The 25,778-nt window shown below is 40.9% G+C and overlaps 1 protein-coding gene across 1 annotated transcript in view; it reads right to left on the reverse strand.

Moving 5' to 3' along the window:
* Positions 1 to 6,228: 6,228 nt before the first annotated feature.
* PLCH2 (phospholipase C eta 2) overlaps positions 6,229 to 25,778 on the reverse strand; it is an 81,011-nt gene continuing 61,461 nt past the window's right edge. The window contains 14 exon segments of the mRNA XM_050714882.1: positions 6,229 to 7,961; positions 12,767 to 13,103; positions 16,401 to 16,414; positions 16,417 to 16,462; positions 19,027 to 19,106; positions 19,236 to 19,382; positions 19,889 to 19,973; positions 20,977 to 21,101; positions 21,287 to 21,373; positions 21,376 to 21,393; positions 21,839 to 22,021; positions 22,843 to 22,940; positions 23,688 to 23,788; positions 24,788 to 24,880. Coding sequence (XP_050570839.1) covers positions 6,229 to 7,961; positions 12,767 to 13,103; positions 16,401 to 16,414; positions 16,417 to 16,462; positions 19,027 to 19,106; positions 19,236 to 19,382; positions 19,889 to 19,973; positions 20,977 to 21,101; positions 21,287 to 21,373; positions 21,376 to 21,393; positions 21,839 to 22,021; positions 22,843 to 22,940; positions 23,688 to 23,788; positions 24,788 to 24,880 — 3,147 coding nt within the window.

The raw sequence follows: 25,778 nt of genomic DNA on the forward strand, positions 1-25,778 counted from the left end.
AAAAAAGCATTTTTGCAAAGGCAAATACACTTCCTTTAATCTAGTACTGGAATGATTTAAGGACAAACAGAATCAGTTACAGAGAGAACAGGAGCACAGAGGGCTTCAGCACCTTCCAGCCTGTGACGAGTTCTTTAGCTACTGCCTAAATTAAACCGCAGCATCCACTCACCACATCCACCTGGCGAGGTACTACAAAAGTTTCTCAAGTTTTACAGCAAAACAAACTAAGGATTTAAGATGCTACTTTGCTAGAAGCAGCTCTCACTCCTCAGAAGCTTTTCAGCCTTTCAAGAACTAAACAAAAAAGAGACACCACCACTCCTCAGCCATCCTTGTGCACGCAGGGCTGGAGGAAGGCATTAACAGGATGGAAAAGCTGGGCAGCCACCAGCTAGGAAGGAGACAGCCTGCTGCAGGCAGGCTGGAACAAGCAGAGCAGCGAGTGAAGGCAGCATCTCACTTACAGCAACTCCTTCAGCCTCTCCCAGCTTGGCTTGGCTGGCCAGGCACCAGCAGGAACACCGATGAGCAGCAGGCACCGTGGGACTGCTGGAGCGGGCGGCGTGGCAGCGCTGGGCTGTTATAAGGACTGAGGGAGGAGCCGGGGGGGCTCCTGCAGGATGCCCACTGCCAGCTGGCACCGCGAGCTCCAGGGGCACCTGGGGCTGGGGAAAGAGGAGGAGGATGTTTGGAAGCAGTTTAGTCCAGCGGCTCGATGCCACATCAAGGGTCAGAAAAGCTGACTGCTACTACTTAGCCCTGTAAAAGCCTTCTTTCTACTGAACCGTGTCCTTTCAGCTGTGCCCATCTCCCCTGTCTATTGGTCCTGCAAGCTTAAAGCTTTCTTCACTCTGAGTGTCTCAGATCAGCTGTGGGACTCAGGTGTAACACCGAAACCCTCTCAGACCTGTTCCGTGTTTTTCCTCCCAATGCTCAGAGCACTGAGGAAAGGTCTGAGCTTCAAGGTAAACCACACATTCTGGCTTGCACACAACCATTTAAGACACAGGCAAAGAAGTGAAATTCCTGTTCCCTTCACCCTTCCAGTTACTAGTTCCACATCAGACATGAGCTACAGGACAGCCCTGCCAAGTGGCTGCTTCCACTGGGCCAGGTCATTTACAAATACACACACCAAGGCACTGCAATTACAAAGGAGGGCTTTCACAGGAATTCAGAAGAGAGTAAATTATTACAACCCATCCTGCAGGGGAGTTGGAACATGTCCACACTTGAGTAAGAAACAAAAAATTACTTCCCACTTGACTTTCATCACTGTCCAAGATGGAAAACACTCCAGCTGCTTGTGCCTTTTTCCCTAAGCTTCTCCTAGATATGCCACTACGCAAATCAATCATTAAACATCACCACAGCTTGTCCTCCACCAACGAAAACCACTTACCTTTCAATAAAAAGTGCTTACTATAATGCATTTGGTGATGTCTGCCTTAACGGAGTGAAAGGGCTTGACTCACAGCTCGCTGCAATTAAGGGGAGCTCACTTGTAATGCATGTCAGACACCAGCTGGTGCAAATCATCCCCACAACATGGCAAGATGCTCATGTAGGTTATAAACAGTAACTACATGCTCTCTATTCAGCCAAACCAAAAAGAATCCTGTAAGATCCAGTCACCTTGGCTTTCTCTTAGATGCCTTGGGCTGCTTACAGCTGCATTGCCAGGTACTACACCTTTGGTAGCCAGCACGTCATTTGTTTTTCACTTTCCTGTGCGATAGCTTCACCCTAGAGAGTCTGGCAAAGGGCTGCATGTGGAGGGAGGTGAGCAAAAAACAGATAAGCTGAGGTTCCCAGCTGCTTCTCATGAATATTTTTCTAGGCTTTACTAAGATGAACATTATGGTATGTGATTTGTCACAGCTGGCAGCTAATGAGGGCTAAGCCACTAATAAGCTCAACTCCAAGCAGCTGAAAGCACCTCAGCTCTGACAAAATGAGTTTTTAAAGACACAAACAAACATTCAGCATCAGTGTTCTTAAACGCTAAGTTGGAGAAATACAGACCATAAAATCACAAGGCCAACCACGTACTGTTTGTCATTTGGAAACTTCGGACTCCTAATCTTACACTGTAATGAGCTGAAAAACACAGGGCAGGAAGCTGAGACCTCACAGGATGAGCTCTGGTCAAGGGAAGATACTTGCTGTTACTCTACAAACCAGCAGAAAAATATATAAAATGAGCTTTCTCTAGACAGTTATGATGGTTACTTTTACCCCCCAAACATGTTTACAACAATCAAATACCTTGGCATTAAAAACCTGTGTTCATTATGCAAACCTCACTGAGTTCTTACCTGCAGCTTTGGATGAGATACAGCCAAGCAAGTGTTTTCACATATTAGTAGGACCTCCCTACCAGCCATAATGCCTTTTCCTCCTCTGTATCCTTTCAGCAGTTTGACTTTGAGACCATTCCAGCAACAGGAAAAAATATTAAGAGCAGAGTTGCTAAAAATGATTTTGCTCGAGGCTTTGGAGTTTTCATTTATTTGGCAGGGGGTGGAGCAGGGCAACAAGAAAAATCCACCCCAAATCCTAAAAGATCTATGTACTTAAAAATCTGATGATAATACCAGAATCAGCATGAATCTTTCCATTTGTCAGCACAACAGCAACAAAAATATGAAATAAACTTATTGGTTAAATTATCACTGTGCTAATTATTCTTCAGAGCAAAATGACACTTTTAAACATCTCAGTAGCTTTTTACCCAGTTACCGACCTTCTTGAAGAATACTGTTTTCACCTGCCTTTCTGAATTCCTTCACACCTGCAGCCAGGCTTTTGTTGTTACATGACATCCTGAAGGGAGAACAAATACCAGTGACTGTGCAGCGTTTGCAAGTGCTTCTGGCCTCAATCTTGGATGAATTCTCGACCCTGCTGTACTAGCGTGTGTGATTGTAGTAAATATTCGCAGCTACTACATGGCAAGCAGTGATTACCGCAAAGTAAATGCTGCCGGCGGAGCAGCTGGCATGCACAGCCCACTGTGGTTTCATGCTCAACCTGCATCTATGCTGAATCTACCTGCAGTTTCACGAGGGAGATGGAGAATCTGCTTCTTCATCTTGGTCATCATATGAATGGTGGAGAAGACTGTCAAGAGAATAAGAGCAGAGAGGCAGTCCTAAAAGGAAAATCAATGCTGCTAAGAACCTTGACTCCAGACTCCCTCTGCTGTTGCTGAATCTTTATCGCTTTCCCTACCTTTTTAGACAATGCCCTGCCTGCTGAGCAGATCTGAGAGTGTTCCCTCTTCCCTGAAGAAGAACAGATGAAGAGCAAAACTGCATAGTAAACTCCTGCGGTGTAGGTGCCATGAAATACATTCCACTCAGACAAACAAATGGACACATCATTAATGGTCTTATGTAGTGCAACAAAACAACTTGTCAAGGCAGTTACTATGAATTTGCAGGCAGGACAAAATTCACATGTGCCCTAGTAAGTTAAATCCAAGCACGGCTTTTTTAAAATGTGAACAAAGAAAGATGTTTTGAAGTGCTGCCTGATGCTGCCTTCTGTGAGGTGCATTAATTTAACAAGTATTGCTTAATCGATAAAAGGTTCAAAAAATATGTGAAACTTGGTCTTCGAAAAGACACAAATAGGCTTTTTAAACGTTAACTTTCTAAAGCTGTCAATTTGCATGTACTTTTTTGCTTTAAAAGATAAAAAAGCAGCAACTCCCTGCAGCTCTTCAGCTCAAAACTGAAGTATTACAGGCTGACTTTCCGTCTCGAGAATGTTAATGAAATTCGCTTTGTGTTAAGATACAATGCAAGACTAATCTTGGCAGATCACACATTCTGCTGTTGATTTACCTTTTTTTCTTCAGAGACTCCAAAGATATTGTAGGGTTACTTCAGTGCATGTTCCAAACCTTTGTTACACAAACCTCAAGGGCCTCTCCTCCAAATTATGAAGACAAGCAATGAAGATCAGAGCCAGGATGGAAAGCTGAGGGAGCATGTTTAGACAAAGCACACTGAAGATCATTTAAAAAGATTTAATCAGAGAATTTAACCCCTCCCAGCCCCCACCTCCATATCAAGATGAAATCATTAACTACAGTTAGCGTCACATTTTGGTATCTCTGAGTTGAAATGCTCGTAACCGAATGATGCTAAAATTAGAACCAAGAACTCCTTTCTAGCCCTGCAACCCACAAGTAAACCCAAGACCTTTCCAGGAGAGAGCATGAACTAAGTAATGCACATTTTTGCTATGTACTTTGCTGGGATAGGAAGAGAAGAGATTTTTGAATGAGATCGGCAAAGAGAAAATTTTTCCTGCAGTATTTTCAGTCAGACTTTAACAACCTCAGTAATGAAACAGGGCTATCTATCTTACATGGAAAACCGTAGAGTTTATCTTTGTATTGGTCTATACAACATTCACTGCTTTGGCTGTGACAGAATAGATCAGGTCTTTGGATTGTCTGTTTGACTACCAATTACATGAGTCTTCCCAGAATTTTCATCTACACAGCCACTACTGGCTGCCAGACACTGCTCCCACACAAGCCACGTGCTGTGTCCCCCACAGCAGAACACCACTCTGGACCAGTACTTGCAGGTGCTTTGCTGGACCTGAGAAAATTTTAGCAGGACCTGAAATGGTTACCGCTCTGAAAAAGAGTAAAATTAAATGTCATCCACTAAGGAATTTTTAAAGCAAAACAAACAGAATTAACCATGTTTGCATACCACAAATTCTGGACAGCATTAAAAAAAAAGTATTACGTTACAGCTAAATAGTCAACAGCTGGAAGATTAAATATGTTTATTTTAGTAGTATAAGGTGGTTTTACAAACAATTTTTTAGGTTTTGCAATATACACAGAAGAATCATTACAAACAAAAGCAAAATATCTTCTCAATAATAGGGACTCTATGCAGCCTGAAAATAAAATTAAATCTCTATTTCTCTTTAAAATGCATCTCAGTAAACATTCCTCTCCATCACTGATAAAATGTACATCTAGAATAAATGACTTTTTTTTGGGGGGGGGGGAGGGAGTGGGAAGGAAGGGGAGGGTGAGAATAGGGGGACATACCCTAAAAATAAAACGTAAAAAAAAAAAAAAAAAAGGGAGGAAAAATGATTATTCTCTTCAGCTTGCTATATAACTCTAAATACGTTCATCTAAAAAAATTAAATATATCTTTTTTTAAAACACATCATTGAAAATTTTGCATGGCAGTGCAATACAGAAGTAGTAAAATTCATCCAAAAAGTGCTATGTACAGCAGCATTGTTAAAATACCATAAAGAAGGAATGGTTCTGTTTTCAAGGAAAGATTAGTGTGCTTTTCAGCCATTTCTGAATTAGTGTCAGAAGATATTTCCTGTCTCTTTTTTCTAATTCCCTCCTCTTGTCTCGTTCCCAAAGATTATGCTTTGAAGACAAGGAACAGTCACAGTTCAGTTTAAGCGTGTGCATGTGTACATATATAGGCAGACATACATACCTACATACACACAGATGTGTATATATATATATATATATATTTATATATATATATAAACAAGCTCAGTTAAAAAAAAAAAAAGGAATTGCTTTGGAACATGGTGAAAATTCTTCAAAGAGTGAGGCAATATGGATTTTCACTGAAATAAACAAGTCCATGATGGAAGATGGGCTTTATCTACTACATTAATAAGGGCACAATTCCACTGCAGTTTTGACCATTTCCCAGATGCCTCAAACTCTTCAAAGAAACAGAACAAGGGACATGATTTTAAATCCAGCCTCCTTTCATGGATCCCTAACTCGTAAGAGCAACATTTACCTTAGCAGTCATTGACATCATGTTGATGGTTAGCTGTTATCCAAAGCAATTACTGAAATTAGCACGGAACGTGAGTTTTGCACAGAGTGAACTGTAAGTGCCAAGCAGTGCTCACACACAAAGGAGGCCAGATTTGAGGCTGGAGAAAGTGTAATACAAAAGCGAGGTCAGGTCATTAAGACTGTAAAAATGTAAGTCTCTGATTAAACTCGGTTGTTCTAATTCCACAGACTGATGACAAATTTAGCACTCATTTATTTTTTTGGAGTCGTGGTCTAAAGTACCTTTACCATCAAGGGAGGGCCAGGAAGCACTAAGCCGTACGAGGATATTTTGTGCCTCTCAGGTCCCTGTTTTGTTTTGACAGAAATGTAAACATCACCTTACTCAGTGCTCACCAGAATTACAGTTTCAGCATAAAGAAGACTTCTGTGTCAGTGTTATAATCAATTTGGTTCTTAGGCTGGGTTGTAAACACGGTAGGAGAAGCTACATCCATACAAACTGCTTTTGCAACGCTGCAGGCTCCCTCTGGATTCCCCCTCTCCTCAATGGGGCTCCCACCCAGCTGGCCGAGGCTTTGCAGCCGCTGCCTCTCCTGAGCCTGCTTGGCCCGGTTGGCGATGTACCGCACCCTGCTCTGGCTGCGGGAGGAGGACCTGCGCAGGAGTCCCAGGCTCTCCCCTTCCTCCTCAGATTCAGTTGGATCAAGACTGATGGGGGAAGTGATATCATTTTCCTGCTGAAAGGCTGTCAGCTTCTTTAGCTGCTCAGTCAGTTCATCCTGTGATTTGACAGAGGACCTCAGGCCTGAAGAGCGGCGCTGCTCCCGCATTGATCGAGTGACAAAACTCCTGCTGATGCTACGGTATTTGCTTTCGAAAGTGCACACGATATCATCCGAGGTAAGGTCTCCAAGACTCTTGGATTTTGCCTGGTTGTTCCCAACCATATCCTGGGCTTTGGATTTGTTAGAAGATTGCCTGAGACTTTCGATGTACAGCCTGCTCCAGGTATGCCTCCTAGGAATGGATGAGAACGCATCTTGAGGACTCCTGGCAAGAGGACGGGGGCAGAGCTCATCCGCCGGCAGCTGGTCAGACCTCAGGTTAGGATTGGATTTGCTCTTGCTCACCATTGGCATTTCGTTACCTGATGTTGTAGCAGACCGTGGGCGCATACCCCTTCTAGCTGCAAGGGGCTCAAAATTCTCATGACGGATGCCAAGATCTGGGAGGCTTTTGCGAGCTAGATTGGGTAGAGAGAGATCTATCACAGTGTCATTGGAGGACATGCTGGAAGAGGAAGACATGCTGTCACGATGACTGCTGCAGTCTAGCTTGCTCCAGATCCGGTCGTTAACTGTGGCATCAAAGTATACTTCTGCTGCTGGAGATATGCTACTTGGGTTTTTTATTAAAGCTGAGGAGTCCGACATCTTCATCCCTTCACTCTTTGACTTCCTTACTAACACGTAAGAGCTCGTCTGAGAAGGTAGCGCCTGTACAGCCTGGGCTTTCTGGAAAAGATCTGGAGGCAAAGTTGTCTGTGTGCTGTTAATCATGTTGTTTTGCTGCAGGACAGCCGCTGCACCAAGTTTTTGACCTTTCAGTTCAATGGTGTTTTTCAAGTCTGTTAATACCTGAACTGTCTGGTCATTTTGCTTCTGGCAGTTTTCAACAGGTTGGCCAGTAGCCTTACCTGCTGCCACTACCGGCCGGGCTTTTTGAGGATGCACTGCCAAACTAGGCTGACCTTCGGCTTGACTGCATGCTTGTGTCCAACCATTTTCTTCTTTGAGAGGTCCTGCCATGCTTGTCCTCTCATCTTCTTGGACGTATATACTTGCGTCAGCTGCTCTCGTGGCTGCCTGCACTTGGTCTTCTGCAGCCAGATTTGGTCTTTGTTCTCTAGTGAGTAGAACTTCTTGAGGCTGGTTGGATGGGCTTCTTCCTTTGGACTGAGACTCAGTGGAATGATCAGACACAGACCCTTCCTCAGAATCGCTGTAAGTAACGGGCAGGGGGAAGAAGAGGCTGGCATGATGGTTTTCATTGGCAACAACAGGCTCTTCAGTGATAGTTTCTAGGCTGCATAAAGAAGTGACTGACCTCTGCATTGAGAAGTGGCAGACATCTAATTGGAGATATGAAAGAGAGGAGAAAGAAAGAAACAAGAAAAACAGACACATGGTTAATTAGCCATTAAGAAGGCCAGTTTAGCTGCAGATCTATTCTTTATGTGGTATCCTTTTGTATTTAAGGTAGCAGTTGCATATAGTAACAATGATTTTTTAAAATAACTTCAGATTTTAAATGCCTAGCTAAAGGCAGCAAAAATTTCTATTTATTCAATTTGAGCTGCCCCAAAAGCATGTTGCTTTTGAAAAATCTCAGTCCATGCATACTGGCAACATACTATTTTCTGTTGTCTTATTCAGAGCATAACTGTATCCATCCATTTCTTTTTGCCCTTGTATCCCCTCTTAGAATCCAACTTTCCATCCTCCACCATCCAGCACCAGCTGAATTGCTCTTTTCCTTCTTCCCAGCACTCAAACACGACAGTACCTCCGATCACAAGCAAAGCATATACAATAATCAGAACATCGTTGCCCAACCGATAGATGTGATTCTAATTATCGGTTACTCAAAAGAGAAGCACCATAGGACTTCTGAAGCAGGTTAGCAGTAAAACGATCTGTGTATGTACAATGCAACGTGGTCAATATGCCTTTTAAAACCAAGCCAAACCAACCAACCAAAAACTTGAAACAGTAACTTTGTTTTCCTAAAAGTCTGTGGTTTCTTTTTCACACACAGAAGCATGCCTGGTGAACACCAGGCCAGCAGCACGACCCGGAAGGCTCACTACATCCACCAGTTACCTGAAAAAACCCCACTCCACCTGCAGTGTTTCTACCCTGTATCCCACAAACCAAGCAATCATGCCAAAAAGACTGCTCCCACATCTCCAAACCACAACGCGAACATGCTGCAAGAACTAGCGATGCACCGAGGCAGACAACAACCTCAGGAGTATCGGAGCAGATCATTTTAAGGCAGGAAGCAAATAAAAACCAGGAGTACAGGCAACAAGGTGCTTGAATCAGTGACGCTCGGTTGACAGTTACCTTTAACTTGCTTGTCCTTTCAGTTCTTAACTAGACAGGGAGAGTGTGCATGTAGAATAATGGGACAGAACAGAGGAAAAATCCAGTTAATGTAGGGAAGGCAGGTGCACATAACAGGATAAATTAGTGCTGAGGGAGGGAAGGGAAACAAATATTCACACATTTTTGTAGGATCCTAAGAATTTCTGACCAACCAGAGCACTCAGTGGAATCCATAAATGGACAGATATTAAGTCCACTTCTTTTGCTATAGAAAAAAAAGCAATTTTTGCTACCACTGAAGAAAACTTTAGTAACATAATATGAGTTTGTTCCCACCTGCCACACAGAATTTGGTATAAAGCCTACATTTACACTGGGTGCAAATAAAATGGCCAAAAGACATCTGTCATCACTGGAGCTTGGAAGGCATCAGTGCAGCATAAAGCCGTACCACTGAAATGAGACAAAACGGAAACCCCACAGAAGAGACACACATTTACAGCACATTCCTAAGTCAGACAAGGCATAAATATAATGACACCTGCTTCCCAGGAACTGATAGCCCATGTTCACTTCGAGTAAGACCAGGCTGGAGGACGCCAGCATGAGCCCAAAAGCTTTATGGCCCAACCAGAATCAGACTTGATGACTATTAAAAAAATTAAGTATCCAAAAGAGCTTTGTCTTCTCTTTTCCAGCTCTTTTTCTCTCAGGTAAAACTCTTCCTCCACTGAAAGTAATGAGAAAGCTTCCACAGGCAGCACTGCTTCAGAACCAAATGTGTGCATTTACTTGTTCGTTTGGCCACCTGCTTGCCAAAACCCAGAGCAGAAAACACTGAGGAGCAATGCACTCCGCTGGTCCACGGAAAGGAAGCTAGCACCAAACCCGCTTCCCAGTGCTACAGACAAAATAGTCTGCTTTGCCAGGAAATGCCAAGAGCATACTAGGTCTTGTCTTTTCAGAAGCAGTTTTTCCAAGTGACAAGAAACTGAACAAGAGACAGCTGCTGAACAGCCAGTACTTCATTAGTCGGGAGTCTTAAAAGGCACGAAGGCACCTTTGACTGTTGAAGGCATACACATACATAAGCATCCACCAGTCACAACATGGCCAAATTTGGGGGATCTGCAGGAGTCCAGAGCTGGTCAGACTGATAAAACCCCCTTCTCCCCATCCAGGCTAGGTCGTCTATAAGGATCAAGACACGCTTACAAGGCAAAACACTGGAATCTGTAATGCTGTTGCCATAAAGGGGACAGACGAGACGACACTTTCCTGCCTCGCCCTTGTGGCGCTTCCCATCAGCAGAATGTGAATTATGAAATGCAGCCGTGTTAGGCTGCTGTTAGTGGTTTCCTTGGTGCCTTGGCCCAGGGCACTAAAGGAGCAGGCGGATGGGGAAAGCACGCTGTTTGTGCAACAGTGCTTGTCACCGGACCGTCAGCGTCCAGGCCAAGTGACTATTGCACAATTTTAAAGGTTTGCTGAGTCCATGCGTGAGAAGTCAGATGGATTTAATCAAATTTCAAGCGTATCACAATATTTGTTTAGTAACTTAGGGGGCTAGCAGGGGAGCTGGCACTGACAATGGGAAGCGGTTCCATATGTCACACTACTCAGAGCTTATGAAAAGCCCAATGCCAATAACTTAGGCATAGGAAGGGTTCTGCTGTTTTGGATTAATTTCAAGTGACAGGAATTGGCAAACTTCTTCCTTCCCCCTGTTGCCCTGGTATTTTCCTAAAACCTCAAAGCAGATACTGGGAAAAATTAAAAAAAGAAAAAAGAAAGAAATTTGATCACAGGAATAGAATATTTTAGATTTCTGTATAAGGCTTTCAAAGAAGCCCACTATAGACGGACAAGAATGTATTACTAAAAAAGGGATTATGTTTTGAGAAAACACCGAAGTCACTTAAGGGTTCCTGAAAATGTAACCATCGATGCCCAAATTCCTTAGACAACTAAGTGGAAGGAATCTGAAGAGACACTCCTGCAGTCATAGGCAAAAGCTGTATTTCTTTATTTCCTTATCACAGCTCTGTTAGAGAGAGGAAATTTTGACAAATCTCTTCTTGTCAAAAATCTCTTCCATTTCTTCCCCTCCCTACCAAATCAGGGAAAAAAAAAAAGCCAGGTTCCTTGTTAAAATATATACTTCAGTAACCTCTTTTCCTATTTTCCATTTTCCATACAGTTCATTTCTAAAGATACAGCCACACGAACCCAGTGAGCACATGCGTATCCCTGGCTTGAAACAACTCTAAAATAAAATGCTGTAGCTTAAGCAGCCTTCCTTTAAATGCACAGAGTTTACTTTGCAATTGGGAAACGTTAACAGTCCACATAGCTTGGCTGATGTCAAGTGACATCAGGTCACATACCTTGCTTGCTTTATATTATGTAACTGTGTGCCCTCGGGTCACAGTCAAATCACACAAAAAACATTTAGCACATCTAAGTGTTTGCATACTGAGAATTAATATGTGTAGGGCCAGAATGGTCAAGCGTGACCTCTTGAAGAACCCAGACCAGAGAATTCCGTCCACTGATCCCTGAGTTGATATCAGTAACTTACACACGAAACTGCAAGTTCTTTGAGGAAGGGACAGGTTTGTTGTTAGAGGAGTGCACATTAAATAGCAGCTCTGCTGTGGTTATTGCTCAATAAAACACAAACACTGGTAGTGGAAATACAGTTTGTTAATATGGTTTTCCCATATTCAATATCTACTTAATGCTCTGGTTTGGATCTTAAAATTTACTTAGTATCATACCACATTCACTAAAAATAAAAACAAAACACAAAATAACAAGGAAACAAAAAAACCTTGAACAAGCAATCCAAACATTCATGGACTATTGACAGTTTTACTACTGCAGATGGTCAGCTAGGTGTGGGAAGGACTAATCTAAACCAGACACATCTACAAAAAAAAGTAAAATAAAAATATTTATGCAATTTCTTTCTTGTCATTGCAAAAAATAAAGAAAAAGCGCTCTTGATAGCAAAACAACATAGAGCAGGTTCTAAGACGCTATGTAGCAGCTGAGACAATGATGTGATCTAAGGTGGAGAAGGGTGAAGAAAATCTAGTCTTACCAGTAAAGAATATAGGGGATTTACTTCGAATTTCCTCCAATTTTTGAACGAACAAGGCATTCATTTCCCTCTGTAGGGTGCCCACTTGCCTTCGAGAAGTTTCAGACCAGCGCTTGGGGAATTCTGGGCTTCCAAGGCTTTCTAGACTGCTGGAGTTGGAGGATATAGAGCCATTGCTGGCTGGAACCAAGTTGACAGTGCTTCCATACTTGCCACCTGACTGGCACTGCCACCGCTGCCGGGAATGAGCCTTTATTCCGTGGCATTTAGATTCAACATTTTTCTTCCCTGGGGTCACAAAAGACTGGGTGCTCCTTGTTAGGTCATCGGCATTTCCAGGGCTGCTGCAAGACTGCAAATCTGACTGCGGTCTGGGCTGGCCTTTAACACCCCAGTCTTTTAGCTCTAACCTCTCTTCTCCAGTTATACTGCTATACTGCTCATGGTGAAGCGTATCTTTAGCGAGAGGCCTGGCAGGATGGTCGCTCCACTTGCTTTCTAGATCTGGGCTTTCTTTGGAACCAATCATGCATTTCATGCAATTGGTGGCCACTCCAATCCTACCAGAGCTGTTGATGGCGCAGCGTGCAAAGACGCTTTGCTTCTCACTCTGGTGCTCCTGAAGCCGGACCCTGTTAGACCTCTGTATGGGTTCACTGAAAGCAGCACCCCCTCGAGCACAACCGTGGCTTTTGGCTTTACGAGAACTATAGGCCTTACCTTTCAACCCTTTGCCATGTACCTCCCCACTGGCACCATCTCTGGGAGCTGGTGACAGAGGAGCATTTTCTGCCTCTTGCTCAAAGCGAGGCTGTGAGGCAGCTTCTGCTTCACGGTCTTCACTGGCCCCTTCAGAGCTGTTGTCTTTTGTGTCAAAAGCAATTTCGGGAAAGCCCTTCTTCTTCTTCTGGCTTTTGGTGGGGGCACTTGCTGTCCGTCTCAAGATGTGGCTGCTAAAGGAGTGTTTGCGGTGGAGCTGACCAGCAGCATGACTGTCCAGAGAGGCCTGCTTTGGATTTCTGAGAAACAGGCCCTTTAGGCCTAGAGCTTGTTTGACCTGGAAAATCAAGAAAAAGAAAAACTTACTAGGAAGTGCAAGTCTCCTCCTTTGGGCACAGGAGCTCAAGTTCAATGATCAGATCACACACACTCATGCACTACACACACACATGCACATGGAGTCCTCTGCCATATGCCTACCATCAGCATGAGAACGTAGCCAAAAATAGGACAAGAATTAAAAATGTAGGAGATCAGTAGCAACAGTTTTGCAAAATTTCACACCTTTTTTGTTGAACCGTGTTTACATAAAATTTTCCAACCAGCCTTATCTCTGTACTTGCCATAATTTTCTTACTAGCTTATAGCTACTTACAACAAAAACACAATCACAAAATATTGAAGAGAAAAAGTGAAAAAGGAAATACTTCTATGTGTAAGGGCCTAGTTCTCAAAGCCGAAGAGTTTCTCAGTGCATGTGGAAAGCAACAAAACTCAGGTATTCGTAATGCCATGCAACTCAGACTCTAAGATTAAAGTTGAAGGGTTTCCTTTCAAGCAATACAGCTTTCTGGTTTTGTTGTTTTTTTGTTTTTAAACACAAAGCTCTGTGAGGTACGGGCCATTTTCCCAACACAATGTGCATGTTTAAAACAGTTCTGTCCCAACAGATTCATCATGTGGATACACAGCAGAACATGGAGGAGGCACAGGAAATCAAGTCACCACAGTAATCCAGGAAAACAGAACAGTTTTGAAAAATTGAGCATGTTTTTCAATTTTAAAAAATGCAATTTTGTAGACTTTAAAATGTTAGGATAGGGCCAATTAGAATTGCCAAAGAATTAAATTAATTGGAAACACAGAGCTGAATTACCCAACTTGTGCAGGACACAATACTTGGGCAGAACTGCACATTAAATCCTGCCAAATCCAACTTTTCCTGTCTCTTATACTGGAGATACCAACTAGCACTCATACTTTAGACAAGGACTTTGTAGCATGCAACCAAGGTCCGAGCAGGAACAAAAGAATGCTCTGAATAAATGACAGGAGGAAGCACAAAAATAAAACTAAAAAAGGAAAGAAAAAAAAAAACACAGTACACACACACACAAAACAGGCTGTAGAATGGCAGCAATTAAAAAGATATTTTAAAATCATTTCAATTTTAATTTTCATGCAACATTGGGCGGTTACAGAATTTAAATGATAGTGACCTTTTAGGCTAAAGAATATTCTTGACTTAATACAGATAATAACAAATTGGATGTTCAAATGGAGCTTTACATTCTTTAGAAGCTGTCAGGAAATACACAGTGGACATAAAAGTATCATATTTTGGCTTTCAGCATAAACAAGATTGACACTGCACTTGCATCGAGCACTACCACGAGCAGCAGTTACGTGTGACAACTGTGTGTGTGGCACAGGATCTTCAAAGAGTTCTCTTTTTTCTCCTGTGTGATTACATTTGATCATTTCCTACCACACAACACATCCAAAGACACTCATGTATGTTTTCATCGCTGAAGAAACACATTATAAACAAAGGAAGTTAGTCGGGTTGGTAAGAGAATACTTCCCACACTTCGGCTCTTATTTAAGCATTGAATATATATAACCACTAACTGTTAAGGATCTCCCACCTTCATCCGGCTGATTTACATTTCAGTGAAACTGAAAGAGTCTCAGCATTCCTGTAAACATTCCAGGTGTACTTGCCAACTTTTAAAGCTGATGTATGATAAAGGGTAGATGGGGTTTGCTCTGTGCATAGAGCCCCATACATAAAAATCAGTTAAAGAGAAAGCATTTCCCTTCTAATCTTCTCCTCCTTTGTTCCCTTTATTCCCCAGTCAGATCAGACTCTTTAGTATCAGTAGCTCTCTTCCTCAAGCATAAACAATGAACAAAAATACAGCACACAAGCATTGTAAGAAACCCATGATAAATGTGATCAGCATCAGTGCTTGTTGGCACCTGCTGTCTGTTCAACTCCGTTACCCCGAGATGTCCTACGTGAGGCCACTTTTCTGCAGTGCTAAACAACAGGTCGGAAATATCTCATTTAAATTACAATGGTCTACCATTCATCCCCAAAATATTCGAGTACATGCTCACATATTTCAAGTTTTGCTTTGTAGGACCTCATGAATAGAATCAGCTGCACCGTACAGTAAGCTGCACTAGCTTAAAAGCTGCTTTTATTCATAAGTGTCCTGTGCAATCCAGCATGTGGAATCATGATTTATTCACCTGAGATGAACCGAGTGAAAGCATTCAGAATATTATTTCAGGCTGGAAGTTTAGCAGTTTCTGATTGAAGTTTAGCTACCACATGCCAAGAGCCAGTGTGAGAAAGAGATGGCTAAAAGGAGACATAAAATGGACTTTACAAATATATACAGGGTAAGATAAAGAAGCTAGGGATTGTTTTTTTTTCCCATTTGTGGAGGAAACAGTGCCAATAATACATGGCAGAGAAAACGTAATTGAAATATTAATACGTGCCCTGTGAGAGCCAGGCTATTGAACAGTCTGCTTGGACCATGGTGGATTCAGCTTCCACTAGAAAGCTTCAAAATGAGATTCAGCATTTGTTAAGGAGCGAAGCAAAAAAATCTTCTGCTCCAATTGCTGCAAGTTGGCAAGTACACATATTATTGGTATAAAAATCACACAATATAAATGTGTGCAAAATCCAGAACAAAAATTGTCATACACACATACAAATAATATCCCCAAAAACAAAAGAAAGAAAAGCACTGATGAAATGGGTGACACACAGTGCAGGACCTCAGGTATCATTTTAGTTCCTTTGGTGCATCTTTGTGAAGTTAGCCACTATTGCTTGAATCAATGGACTGATTCAAGAATGCAAAGACAAATCTGGTTAACTTACAAAAAAAAAAGGAAAAAAGAGAGCCATTTTGACGGAGATCCAGAATATGTGCTTTCAGCCTCTACTCCAGCTTTCACTGGCCTATTTAATTCTTCAGGAGACTTACAAAGAAGCACGAGGCTTTCCCACAATTTAGCAAACAATTCACTGTTGAATGTTCTTTTCCACGTGAAAGAATTACAGCATATAAGAGAAAAGACAGTAAGTAGAGACTCAAAGAAGAGAGAAAGAGAGGATCTAGAAGGACTTTTATCCTGGATCTACTTCATAAATGGAGGGCTCTCTGGTTGATCAATGACCCAATAGAACTGACCAAGCCAAATGTCACAATCCACGTTAAATGAGTTGAAGAGCTTCAAATGCTACTAAGGGAACACTGATGCTAACAGAGTTAGAGGCATGCAGGTGTGTGGTGGTGGTCACTACACCTCCCTGAGGCAGGAGGGGTACCTTCAAGGCGTCTAAAATGTTCTGCTTCTAAAAGTAGACTTTTTTTGACATAGAGAAGCCCACTGAAATCACAAACAGACAGAGTAAAGGCAAATAAGACACAAAACAGCAGTGAGGGAGAATCTCAAAGATATGCACATCTAGAAAAACACAAGAAATTCCACAATACATGAATAGACTACAGAAGAGACACAGACAAAGAGAAGTGTCTCCAAGAAAACAGTGCAATCTAGAAAAAAAAATCAGTTAAACACTGGTTAAGGTGAAGGAAATCTAAGTCTGTGCTTTTGTGATGTTAAGCTACTGAGGGTGGAATATCTACATCTAGAAAAAAAGCCCCCAAAGGTTAATGCTTGCAGTAGAATGTCTGCATTAATAAAGGATGGGTAAAATCCGACTGATAACTGTGGTGATTTTTCTGCCAATAATTAGAAGAGGGGAAACAGTTCTTATTTTAGCAAAACTCTGTTGCCTGAAATTCACAGCAGAACATGATCCAGAGACCAAAGCAGAAAGGGCCGTGTAGTGCTTCTTCAATATTTTCACGACTGTGAACATGATCTCTTTCACAAAGCACTGCAGTCAAGAGCAGTGACTTGGAAGCTGATGCAGTTACCAGTCACTACGGCAGGCAGACCCAGCTTGTCTTTGTCCCATTTGACAGTGGATACTAAACTCCCGGCTTTGACTGCTAATGAAGAATACTCAAATATCTGCTATCCTTACAATATCAGCACAGAGGGCATCACCTGAAAGCAGTGCACAACTGGAGCATAAAGACTGCATACAGCACTGGGAGGTAGAAGAGAATCTGTCTGTTCTCCGTCATTTTGACTAAGAAGAAGAATTCACAAAAGGATGAGTAGGGCTGGTAAGGGCAGTCAGCCTCTCTGCTGGAGCCACACAGCAAACACAGGACAGAGGTGAAGGACACCGCCACTAATCAGATCAGATCAATTCCTACTGGCCTTGTGTGCAAGGATGAGCTACCTGACCTTCCTGTAACAAGCCTGGAGAGTTTGGTAGAGCTGTTCAAGAAAGAGCAGTAGGCCTGAACACAGGAACTCCGAAGAAGTTCATAATAAAATTTAAAGCTGTTTGAATCTGTGCTAATGCACACATCCAGCAAGCATCTGCAAGGTTACTGACAGAATCACATCCCTACCCACTGTCAATAAAAGGCACGACTTACACACTATATACTTCCCTTGAGACCAAAAATAAAGTCAGGAAAAATCTTAGCATTGAAATACTCAGATTGCCATCACTCTTCCCTGAAGATTTGGACTGGCCTTTTTACCATGACCTCCATGTTAGCCTTTTATTTCTGACAGACCCTACAGTCAGAAATTAAAAAGTTTTTCTGTCTTACTCAGACCAACACTATCTCTCTTTTACCCAAAGCTTTTAAAGTCTCTTGCTCCATAGAGCTACCTTCAAACAGATACATAATACCATCACACGGAGTTTCAGGCAGTACTCCCATCCCTATCCTGATGAAGCTATATCTGCCCTAAGGCTTTTGTGTTAGACATCAGACAAAAAAGCAGGAACAGAGCTTAATATCTCATTCCTTTTACAGGCATTAACTGAAATATCTGAAGTGACCTTCTTTCCAGAAACAGCCCTTCTTTCTATAAAAAGAAAATGTTTTCCTTGTAGTTATTTTAGTTTCACCCCATTAAAACCTAGCAGTTTAAAGAGCTATTCTCCTTTTTAAGAATTATTTTAATTCCTCTTACATGAGCCACACCACAAGAAAAAGAACTCGGAGTTCCTGGCCTATTCAATGGTGCCTTCTGCTGTCAGGATACTGAAATTTCAACTTGCTGAAAGAGGGCTCAGTCTTACATTGTGAGTGGATATAAACTGGTTTTGAGGTTCTCAAGGCACTACAACATACTTAGCTACCTGAATCTCATTGGAATTAATCCCATGGAAGTAACTAACTCCAGTGCACCAAGAGGAAATAAGCCATGTCACTGCCATCTGGCGAAGGAAAAGTTAGGGCTTTATTTTAAGCTTGGTAGTTATTCACACAAATTTAGGCACAGCACCCATCAAGTTGTATTTTTCCTGCACATGAAGCAAACACACTATTACTAACACATAAGCAGGGAAGAATAAGCCCAGCAATGATTATGAGGATCATCTTTCCTCTGCACTTGAAGTGTTATTATGGAAAAACACCCTAAGCAAATAATGTCTAACAATTTAGTTAAATTTAAAATGCAAGAACATCGGGCAGACAGAGCCTTCAAAGAATAAGCTTTGCAGACAGAAAGCACACGTGGTTCAGGGGTATAACCTTTTGTTCAGCAAGGTGCACTGACTGTACTGGACATAACCACACTTAATCATATCAACGTGCGTACACTGCAATGAAATAACCTGCCCCCTGTGGCTCCCTCTAAAATGTGCTGCAAGAATCTCTTTTTATAATGTAACCTTTGTCTGTTTGTCTGTATTCAGACAGATCTCGGGCTACCATTACAATCACAGAGATGAAGTTAAAATAAATAAGTTAGCTTGGACCCTCACCCACTGGGCTTCCCTAGTGTGATACAAAATCTTGTCAGTTCATTTACGTATGCAGACCAAATTGCATTGCGCTGACAGCACTCACCTTACCACAGATGTCATTAATAGCCACATGAACAAAGATGGATGCCTCTTCTATACCTTCTAGGTATACGTGACGGTAACCTGAAACAGAGTGAGCAAAGCTGACAAGGAGAAACAGATGATAGAAAAAGCATCTAAAGACTTTCCTTTTGTAAACTGCAAACAAAAATCCTAGCCAACTGATTTGGTAATTCCCCATTTCTGTCTTACCTGGCATCATACTGCTGAAAGCTATCGTTCTTTGTCCAATAAAATCACGTCCAATTGGATCATGATCCCATACAAGGAACCTAATCAGTGCAATCTCTGGCATGTGCAGTGTGAACACCAACGTTTCTTCCCACATTGGGTTAAAACCTAGGAATGAAAGAATTAGCTTTTATGTATTTTGTTCACAAGATAGAGGAAGAAAGAAGACTGCCTATATAAGGAATGCCTTATCTGCAATGACATTCTAGTTTTCCTAATAGTTTAATCATTGTTTGAAAATCCTGTACCCCTACTCACTTCAGTAGGAGGTGCAACAGCACAAGAAGTTGTGTTGAACAAGATGAATTTCTTTTGACTTTTTGACAGCCGCTAGCTTGTAATAGCCTTTTCTCATACACAATGAGAAGTCAGACAAATGGCTCTTGTTACACCAAGACCTTCACACCACCATACCAACTCATTTGAACAATTCAAGACCCAAGACTGATCAACTGCAAGAATGATTAAAAATCGATTTCTCATTTTCTTCTATAATAGGCACCAAATTTCATCTGTTTGTCTCCTGATGAACAGCTTGCCTGAAAGAGGATGTTTCAGCCATAAAAAAAAAAAAAAAAAAAAAAAAAACACCAAACACACACATATGATCTTACCATTATCATCAACTACTCTAGTTTGTTCTTTGAAGCAATCAACAGGCAGACCTATAACTTCTACTTCAACAAATGGATCTATGATCTGGAAGACAGAAAATAAATATTGAAAAGATAAGAAGAAATTCCCCTACTGTTCAGGATAAAATGGCAGTTTAAAAGATTATTCTTCATCTTCTGAAATCTGAGTGTAAACTGAATTAGGACAAATTCCATATTGTTGCATATGTGATATTAACAAAAATAAGAAATAAATTATCGAAACCAAGCAGGTTCACCAAACCTTTAGCATGACTCTACCACATTTATTTTTTAGGGTAGTTTACCTAAAACAGTTCTGTGGAGAAAGAATATTTAGAAGCTGATTGCAACATCCGCATAAAATCCAAGCATGGAAGAACTCATTTGAAAGGTTTGATTCTAAGAGACAAAAGGCTAAAAGGAAATTTTAATTTGACAAAACTGCCTCATCCTATCATTTGTTAATGACTAATAAAGTCATGTGAATGATATTGCAACACCGATAAACAACACAAGAAATCAACAGAAGTCTTAAAAAAGCTGCCAAGGAGTTGAAAATTTGACTCATTTCAGTCTGGTATTTCCTTAAGTGGAGTTGCCAGGGGCATTATAAAACAAAAACAAAAAAAAAAGGTCATCACAAAACAAAATAAATAATAACAATTTAAAAAAATCATACACCAGAAAGCCAAAGGAAGGACAGAAAGAAGACAGAAAGAAAATGTGTAATACTGTGCTAAATGAAGGACTGGGAGCAGATTCATGCAAGCAGAGGGGTTTGGAGGGTATTTAAAGTACTGTTGTGAGTAGAATGATGAGCTTATTGGCCTGTTTTTGCTTGTCCTGGAGGAACTCTATTGACAATTGGAGGAAAAAAAATTCAAACTATTGCTGTGATGCTTAGTAGACATGAAAACCACCTAAAGATCTAGGATACTAAGTGCTCATTTATTAATGTTTTATGTCTCCCAACAGATAACTGCAGGAAGTTAAATCCTCACATTTAGCTCAGCTAATTTGGAAATAAGCCTTCACCAATGTAAGAACAGTCACCAATAGTTCAATACCTCTCCTCTGTCTCCCAACATGGAATCCTTTGGTTTTGGGAGCTGTTGACCACTGATAATTCGTAGAACCAGTTGTTTCTTCAACTGACCAGGCAATGGGTCTTCTGAATTTGGATTAAAGACACCTGAAAGAATGAGAAGCCACAGAATGTGAAAGAGCAGCAATTCTGGGGATAGCTTTAGTTGCAGATACCTTCTGGCTTATTTGCTTCTAGCATCAGAAATGTATTTTTCAACAAACTATAATAAGGATCCACATAAACTCTTCTCAGGCAATAAGTAATCCACTTATTCTACTGATTTTTCTTACCTTGACACATGCAGTTTGGTTTGAGGACATAGCCACAGTTCCCATTGGCACTAAATTTGGCCCGGTTTAGTTGCAGCATTCTCCCTCTGACTGGTAGTTTAATGCCACTGTTAAAAAAAGAAAAAGTGATATTACTAACAAAGTACATTGACAACATTTCTGTTTGTAGAAACAAGTTGAAGGCAGAAGACCTAAATATATTTTGACATTTGACTTCTTGGATGCAAAGACTCGAATATTTTTCTGTAAAAGATTTCTCTTATATAGCATACATCACAGCTTCAGGGAGAGAAGCTCCTTGAAAGAGTCTGAACTCTGAAGTCTTCTTGCATTTGAAAAGGATGTTCATTTATCAGACAATTGCCTGCATGTAAGACATTTTTGAGGTAATCTATCTAGGTACAAATACAGAAAATAGCAAGAAGGACTCAAATGTCAGTGCAGTTGGATGAGCAGAGAACTCATAAGTATTTTAGAGTTAATTCTGCAGCTTCCATTAAAAAGTTCCTTTCAAAATAAAGCAAAAAATAAATAAGCTTTCTTTCTGCTCACCAAGTTGGCAGCCAGCATTCCAGAATGGCTGGGGATTGTAGTTGCTAGAGTCTACACGGTAAGAAGATGGGTAGATGCGGGATAACTGGTGCTGGTTGAAACGTAGATACTGTGCAGGCTTTTGCTGCAGTATCTGGTGGGCTTTTGTTTCACTGAAAGACGAAACCTGCCAGCTAGAAGAGACTACAAAGAAGACAGGAGGTGATTAGAGGTCATCTTGTTATTTATTTATTATCTAAATAAAGCATTCAAACCAAGACAGCACTAATTGTTTATAATGATCTATGATAATTTGAATAATTCTGACTCAGAAGGTACTATCCTTTTCTTATACTACAGAAGAATAATTGTGCTAATTGGAGAAGTTATAGCTGGGAAAATGAAGCTGAATGTAATGAACGACCTGAATCTTCATTAAGAAGTTTATAAAAACGCTCTCTAAGATGTTTTGAATTTGCTCAAAGGAAGTATGATTTCTGGCAAGCAATTCTCTTTTTCTGATGCTTTTAACTAAATCTTGATTCCTGTCAAAATCAGATGCAGAAACTTAGAAAGAGGACTGAAATATCCCAGAAATTTAATGTGGACATTTCACCAGGTTTGAAGTAAAATCCAAACTCTGAAGACACCTCTATTGATTTGAAATGCTCTTCAGACCTTTCCTCCCAACAAAATAACTAAGTCCTCTGATATTTCCCAGGATGTAAATAGTGTGGAGCAACCTTTATAAAAAGCTACTGAAGACTACATGTGTTACTACTACCTGCAATAGCTTTACCTCCTTTATGGAAGCTGTCACACAACTCTAGACTCATTATGTGGATTCTGAATAGCAAGTGGTGAGCCGCTTTGAAATAGTATAGCTTTATTGTGCGCAGCTCTTCTGTTAAACTCTTCTTAGGGCAGGGGAGAAACAAACAGATAAACAGCTTTTAATACGGATAGGTGTGATAACATAAACCTTTCAACTTCTTTACAAAGCAATTACTTTTAGTTCAACCTACTTTCAGTTTCAACATCATGGATGCCAACAGACTTTGTATATTTCACCAGGTCTGAAAGTGCCCGAGACAGCTTCATTGTTTTCTTCTGTCGGTTTATCCTAGGACGATAAAGCAAATCAATTTTCTGTGAATTAAAGAGAGAAACTTCCCTTTTCATATTTAAAAATAAATAAGGGTAAAGACAAGTAAGAAGTTTTTCTTACACCAAGGAAGTATTTAACAGTTTTATACCACAGAGCTTCATTGTCAAAGCACAGAAGTTATGGAAACAGCCACATTAAAGTATACAGAACAAGTCTCTGATCCTCCTTACTTGCTTCAGGTTATATCACTAACAACTAATCTCCCAAAGTATCCTAGAGAACTGCTTGATCTGATTTCTTTTTTTTATAGCCTGAATCTTATGCAGCCGTTCCACAAAGGACCTTTGATGTCAGGATTTTTGAAAAGGCTGTTTCAAAAGCAAACTCAAAAACATCACATGAACCTTGATGCATGTGGCAAATTAGAAGCCAAAAATCTGCTGCGGAGCTGATGCACTATGCAAATCAACCGTAATGAATTCACTGGGCTACCAATCAAACGGTCTGTATGTCAGCTGGATGAGATGGTAAGAGCTCAAAAGACATATTAGGTCCACAGTACTTTGCTAATTAGGCCAAATGGCACCAAGAGATCATTGTGATAATGTTGTGGCAGACACTGGATCTACCCTTATACCAGATTCCTGTCACACAACTACAGACAGCTTTCAACAAATTGGCTTCTAGAGCTGAAGCATGTCTATTTAGTGGGCACATTTATGTAGGCATCTTCTTTTAGAGACAAAACCACTTGTAACAAACCTGGTGCAATGTACAGAGCCTCTGGCTACATTTCCTTGAGAATCCATGTCATCTTCACCCTCCTCCAGACTGGTTGCCTTTTTCAATTTGCTTCCTTTTTTCTGTGCCAGAATGAAATAAAACCATTGTATTCAACGGATATCACTATTCAAGAGAGACTCACCCTTTTCTGCAAATGATGTGGAACAATCGACAAGAAAAAATAAACTCAAGACACTTAAAACAGTCTGTAATAAAAATTGAGGAGAAAATTTTCTGTGCTCGTTCTGAGGAACTGTTTTGAATAAAGCAATCAAAGAAACTACTAACAAGTTCTATGGTGTTAAAAAAAGCAACACGAGTTACATATATGTGGAGGGCTTTGTGGTAGCACACAGCAGCTGTTATGACACTAACCACTTCCATATTGGTGGTACAAATGAATGTGTCGGTAAATATGCGTCGGCAAACTTGCCTTTCAAGAGGCAGTGGGCACAAACTCAAACATGTGAGGTTACATCTGAACATCAGGAAAACACCTTTTTACTGTGAAAGTTACTGAACAGTGGGGCAGGCTGCTCAGAGAGACTGTGGGGTCCTCTTCCTTGGACACATTCAAAAGGTGCCTGGATGTGGTCCCAGGCAGCCTGCTCTAAGCAGCCCTGTTTGAGCAGGTGGGGCAGACAAGATGACCTCGAGAGGTCTCTTCCAACCTCAGCCACATTTTGATTCTGCAAAACCTTTAGCATTTTGAAGGCACTATTGATTTTGAGTATCCATTTATCTGCAGTATTGCAGAATGATATGCATGCACATGAGGATGGCTCAGCCCAACATCTAAGTTTTTTTATTAAGGAAGTGCAGATCCTCACATAAAAACTGCAAACCAGTTTTAATGTTTTTCAGATTAGATCTTGGATGCTTTATTCTTTGATGTAAATTGAAACTACCTGTTATGCACAATTACAACCAGTTATCCACCCTGTTTATTCTGTGAATCTGAAGGCAAGCCTCTGCCAGGCAATCCAGCTATGATATTCCTCTCCACCACTGTGAGCAAATAAAGAATCTATCCAAGAATGCAATCTTTAGTGTAGACCTAATCTTCTAAAGTGGCTCACCTTGCGTTTAGAAAAGCTGCCCATCAACGTTCGGCTATGCCTTTTATTGGTACTGAAATCTTCCCCAGATTCTGCATCATCCTCAAGTTTATTCTGAAGTAACCAAACAGAAAGAATAATGCAGTAGACCAAATAGGGTGCTACAGACATCATATTTAAACATAATCGAAAATAGTTTGTGAAGCAACCCACCCTAAAGCATCGACAGAACTTCACCAGACCAGTGCAGTTTTTTTTTAAACACAAGCTGAGCACAAGACCTTTTATCCCAGCAATAACTGACATCACTTTTGTCCACAGAAACATTCAGAACAGACAGAAATCCTCAAAATACCCAATACCACGCACCAGGAAAGTTTATTTTCATCCACGCAAGGTTTGAGTGCCAAGACACATACATTCACTGACAGCAGACTGTTTTGTAGCTTAATATTTAAAAAGTCTAGTTTAACAGGACTTAATTTTGCCGTGAGATGTGACCTCGATTGCATGGTTTTATGTGGACACTCCATGGTAAGAAAGAAAGAAAATTCTTGCAAACTCTAAAAATTTATATAATTCGTTGGTGCCACTAGTCTTTAATACGACCTTACAGTTTCATTGTTTTCCAGTCTAATAGAACACAGATTGTTCTGGCTAACACACAGAAGTTTCAGCATTGTAGCAGATCTTACAGGAATACTCTGTGATATATCACATAAATCATGAAGCTTAAAAGTACATACAAAACTCAATAGAAACAGAAAGTTTTGGAAAGCTGAGTTTTAGCTCTCTAGTTTTAATCCCCAGTTAGTACACCTGCTTATTGGCAGGACTCCAATGTTTTTCATTTGTATGCAGCAACCTTCCTAAGCTTTTTGTGGCTTATCACAAATTCTAAACTGACAATGCCTCAAGTTCATGAAGTGTGCTCTGTGGGCTGAGTACATTTTTATAAATAACTGTTGGTATAAAAATACAAATATAAATGCATAGAACATAGAGAACTGAG

The sequence above is a fragment of the Cygnus atratus genome, chromosome 21, assembly GCF_013377495.2.
Source record: "Cygnus atratus isolate AKBS03 ecotype Queensland, Australia chromosome 21, CAtr_DNAZoo_HiC_assembly, whole genome shotgun sequence".
Lineage (NCBI taxonomy): Eukaryota > Metazoa > Chordata > Aves > Anseriformes > Anatidae > Cygnus > Cygnus atratus.